Source organism: Argentina silus, assembly GCF_951799395.1.
Source record: "Argentina silus genome assembly, chromosome: 7".
Classification (NCBI taxonomy): Eukaryota; Metazoa; Chordata; class Actinopteri; order Argentiniformes; family Argentinidae; genus Argentina; species Argentina silus.
In genome coordinates this window covers 19,745,403-19,749,745 of record NC_139661.1, presented here as the reverse complement: position 1 = coordinate 19,749,745, position 4,343 = coordinate 19,745,403, and the positions used below count along the sequence as shown (strand labels likewise).

General features: G+C 46.3%; 1 protein-coding gene across 1 annotated transcript in view; it reads right to left on the bottom strand.

The window, feature by feature from the left end:
- The window catches only part of LOC310807492 (myocyte-specific enhancer factor 2C-like), a gene marked incomplete at both ends in the record, with an annotated part of 30,112 nt that overhangs the window by 8,663 nt on the left and 17,106 nt on the right, over nucleotides 1-4,343 (bottom strand). The window contains 2 exons of the mRNA XM_083673989.1: nucleotides 2,600-2,744; nucleotides 2,946-3,089. Of these exons, the coding sequence (XP_083530115.1) occupies nucleotides 2,600-2,744; nucleotides 2,946-3,089 (289 nt within the window). The remainder of the gene's footprint in view (nucleotides 1-2,599; nucleotides 2,745-2,945; nucleotides 3,090-4,343) is intronic.

Genomic DNA, 4,343 nt, shown 5'->3' with positions numbered 1-4,343 from the left:
ACACACACACACACACACACACACACACACACACACACACACACACACGGTCATGCTTTAAGGCCAATGGCATGCCAATAAAAACACACTTCTATAGAGAATAATATTATTGCACTTCTAGAATTCTAGATATGGTGAACCTAGTGACTATAGATTATAAATGTCTTGCATGTATTACCGATACCTCAGGCAGAATATACGATTGTAGCTTTTAAAAGCAATGAAATTTTATATTGAATAATATAATTTTGGTGTGAGGTTGAGGTCGAGCACTAGCTTTTACGTACTATTTTTATGTGTTCGTCGTTTAATAGGATACACACATATTTGCCTCTATAAAAAAAAACATACATAGCATTTGGCCACAGAGGGCAGCAAAGAGCACTTCTTACATCATGTACCTTTAAAGATATACTTGTTCCAATACCTATCTTCCTGTCAAGTTAGGTTGAGGTAAAGTGTGTTTTAAGTGGCAGGTGTAAGACTAAAAGCAGGCAGGAGGGGGGCGGGAGATAGACAGGCCCCAGGCGTCTGATTTGTCATGTTTATCGTGTCACTCAACGGCAGCAGGGCTTAACCCTGGGAGCGCCCTGGAAGTGGTCGCTCCTGGATGTTAGCTTAAAGAAGTTGAAAATAGACCTCCACTAATTGCTGCCATGTGTCCCAAGGCCCAGTAAAGTGCTCATCAGTAAGGAACATCAGCCGAGGGAGAAATCGGATATGAGCCCATATGTCTAACTCGTCTTCTTCCCATTTTCTCCTGGCCCTCTAACTTTTTTTTTTTTTCTTTTTTTTTCTTTTTTTTTTACCTTGAACCGAAAGTGTTCTCCCGCTTGTCCCTGTAGGAGAACCCTCGGCAGAACCAGTTTTGTGTATTATATGTGTATATATGTGTAGCTGTTTTTGGTGTCATGTGGCGCTCTTTATTCTGTGGAATAAACTGTTCTTTAAAGAGTTCTGTGACAATGAATAACCCTTTTTTCTAAGAGTATGCTGCTTATGGTTGTACGCTATGCTGCAGCGGGTCAGCCAGCAGTCATGGTTGCTTTCAGAGAACAAGCGAGTGTGTTCTATTCTGTAGATTTATTTTGAGGTTTTCGTAATGTCTTCCATCTTGGATCCCGTGTTCCTCCGCCCCTTTGCTCTTGGGTTGAGCAAGCTTGGGGGCCAGGGCATGCATTTGTGTGTGTGTGTGTGTGTGTGTGTGTGTGTGTGTGTGTGTGTGTGTGTGTGTGTGTGCGTGCGTGCGTGCGTGCGTGTGTGTGTGTACTGTATGTACTGTACTCCACCCCCCCTGTCCTTGGTGTGTGGCCCCCCTCTGCAAGCTGTCATTTCAGTGGTGCCATCCTTCCTGTTTTCACTCATCTCCCTCTGCCCCCCCGCCACCCGCCACCCACCACCCGCCACCACTACCATCCCCACCCCGGTCCCTTGCAATCCAGAGGCCCTGCAGCCACCCTGACCACACACTGAACTGCCACTTGTTGTGTGTGTGTGTAGAGTCGTCCTTACCACCATCGAGTGTGTGCTGTGTGTGTGCATGTCTGTGTCTGTGTGGGAGCCACCCTTACCACTACCACTACCACTCCCCCACCCAAACCCCATCTCCACCCTGCGCCACCCCCCCCCCCCACCCCCCCCACCCCCCCACCCCCCCCGCCCCCATTCTCCTTCCCAGTCTCTAACCACAATCCCTCTCTCTGGCCCTCTACTGTAATCTGTCAGTGGCTACTGTTCCTTTTTGAATTATCTACTGTGGAATTATCTCTTTCTCCGAGGCTGGAGAGCTAACCATTCCAACATGGGGTTTAACATTGAAAGGCCGCTCTCGGATTACATTGACAGTGGCAGTTGTTTTGTGGCTATTGGGAACAGAATCGATGCTAAGACTGCTGATTTGCTTGAATAACTGTAGTCAAAAGTACAGTCTTTGTATCTCTGTCGTCACATCGAGGTGATGATTTCAGTAACCTGATCAATAACACATGAGTTTCATCATTTTTATTATGTGCGTGTGTGTGTGTGTGTGTGTGTGTGTGTGTGTGTGTGTGTGTGTGTTTGCATGTGCATTTCTGTGTGTGTGTGTGTGTGTGTGTGTGTGTGTGTGTGTTTACTGTTTCTAAGCCTTAGCATCTGTCCGTGGGTTGTTGTTGTGGGTGACTGAGTTCCATCCAGTTCTGCGTGGGCACAGGGAAAAGCATGCAGACCACACGTCCCCTGGGAGCCAGGCGAGGTTAAAAGGTTAAAAGATTAAAAGGTTAAGAAGTTAAAAGGCGTAGCACTCTTTAGTTGCACTCAAACACCGAGGTAATGGTAATTAGATAAGGTAGCTAACTTTAGGTAAGCTAAGAAAAAGCTGAGAAGTGTTTTTAAGGTGAGGACAGTGTTCTTTGTAATGATTCACACGTGGGTGTTTGTCTTCGTGTTCACACAGTGTGATAGCAGTGTGGTAGCAGTCATCATCCGGTGTCGTTAGGTTTCTCAGGCGTGCAACACAATGCCACACAACAACGGCGGTTAGCTGTAAAAAAAATAAAAAAGCTATCTGCCGACACTATTAGCAGGGCTGAGACTGCACGCGTTGTCTGAAGCCCGGTACTTACAGGTATCTTATGAGTTTTGATCATGTGATCAAACTCCTCGTTAATCTGTTTGTATTTCTCCTCAGTGCGCGGGGTGAGAGCCAGAGCAGCGGACTCAAGCTCCGGGCTCTCGCTGCCTTTATGCTCCTTCTTGTTCAACGCCTGCCAACGGCCAACGCAACCCCCACAGAACGGGGCAGACGGAGGACGGAAGGACGGATGAAGGAGATGAGGGGAAAAAAAAAAAAAGAAGAGAGAGAGACAAAAAAAAAAAAAAAAAAAGAAAGAGAGAGAAGAAGAGAGAGAGAGAGAGAGAGGGAAGAAGAGAAGGGTGAGAGCAAGGCTTAGGGGAGTTCTACTTACACACAGTCTCTGTCTGCTGATCATGAGGTCAATGTCTTCGTTTATTTTCCGGTACTTGTCCTCCGACTCAGGGCTGTGGCCGACAGAGTCGTCTGCGTCGGGGTCTGGGCTGTCGCAGCCATTTAGTCCCTTCTTTCTCAACGTCTGCGGAACAGAGCAGTCGCACAACACACAGGTTGAGGCGGGAGGGAAACACAGACCAAGGTGCTGGTCAAGGGGAAGGGTTCAATGGGTGGGGAGGGTGTTCACTGGAAGAATGGATACTGACAAAGGACTTCACTGACCACGGAATAATTGAGAAAAAAAATGTGGCCTTGTCTACGGCCTGAATGTAATCAATTGAAGCAGGTTTAAAATGTATATATATATATATTTTTTTAAATCATTATTATTTTGCAGTGATAATGAATGTCTGTAGTAGTAAAGTACAACACAATACAGTGTGAAACTGATACAATGTTAAGTGAGTTTCAAATTGAACATGCTTTTGTTCTACACAAAAGTAATTACATTTTTCAGTTATTTTCGTGCTAACCTGCCTCATGCAATTGATTCAATCGGGGCCCAAGTCTCAATGAGGCTAAATTGCAAGGGATAGAGGACTGGGTGTTCTTCCTACATCAGTCCTTTGACAGGATCCATTCTAATGTCCATCAGCCTGGGCTGGGCTGGGGTGGGGTGGGGTGGGGTGGGGACACAAAAGTTGCCTTGTAAACAAGTAAACAAGTTGCGAAACACTCAAGAAGACTCATGATTTAATCACATTCACTTACGAGGCATCAGATCCTCAGACTCCTCACTCAGTTGAGGCGCCACGAGAGCGTTAAACATTATAATTACACAGACGGGGACGGTCATAAAACGAGGAAGTACAAACATATTCTGTCATTGGCGGCTGAGGAGACAGAAATAGCAGTGTCACACAGTGTTGTGTACAAACAAGACAGGTCTGTGGTAGCAGTGTCGCTGTCTGTGGCCCCGTTCAAATACATACAAATTCCCTTTCTCCTCCTTTTTACGAAAAGTCTACCGATCTCACGTGATTGGATTGGTCAAAGCAAGCCTTCCACGCCAATGCTTTCGCCAATCAAGTGGTGTCAGATCAGTGATTTCCTCAAGGAAGGGAGTAAGGAAGGAGAGATCTTTTTTTTCTTCCAGGGCCTACGTTTCAGAAGCATCCAGGCAGCAGTTTCTCTATTGGCCACCTGATGGCCACCTGCTCCCGCGTACTAAGTGTGGTCACAGCAGATAAAGCCCACTCACTCTCGCTGCCCCCGATGGAGGATCCACTGAAGAGCGGCCTCTCGGAGTCTCTTTAGGCACAGGATCTCTCTCAATAAAGTGGTGATACGGGAATACATTTCATATAACCTTGTTTTCTGTAAATGCGTTTGCAAT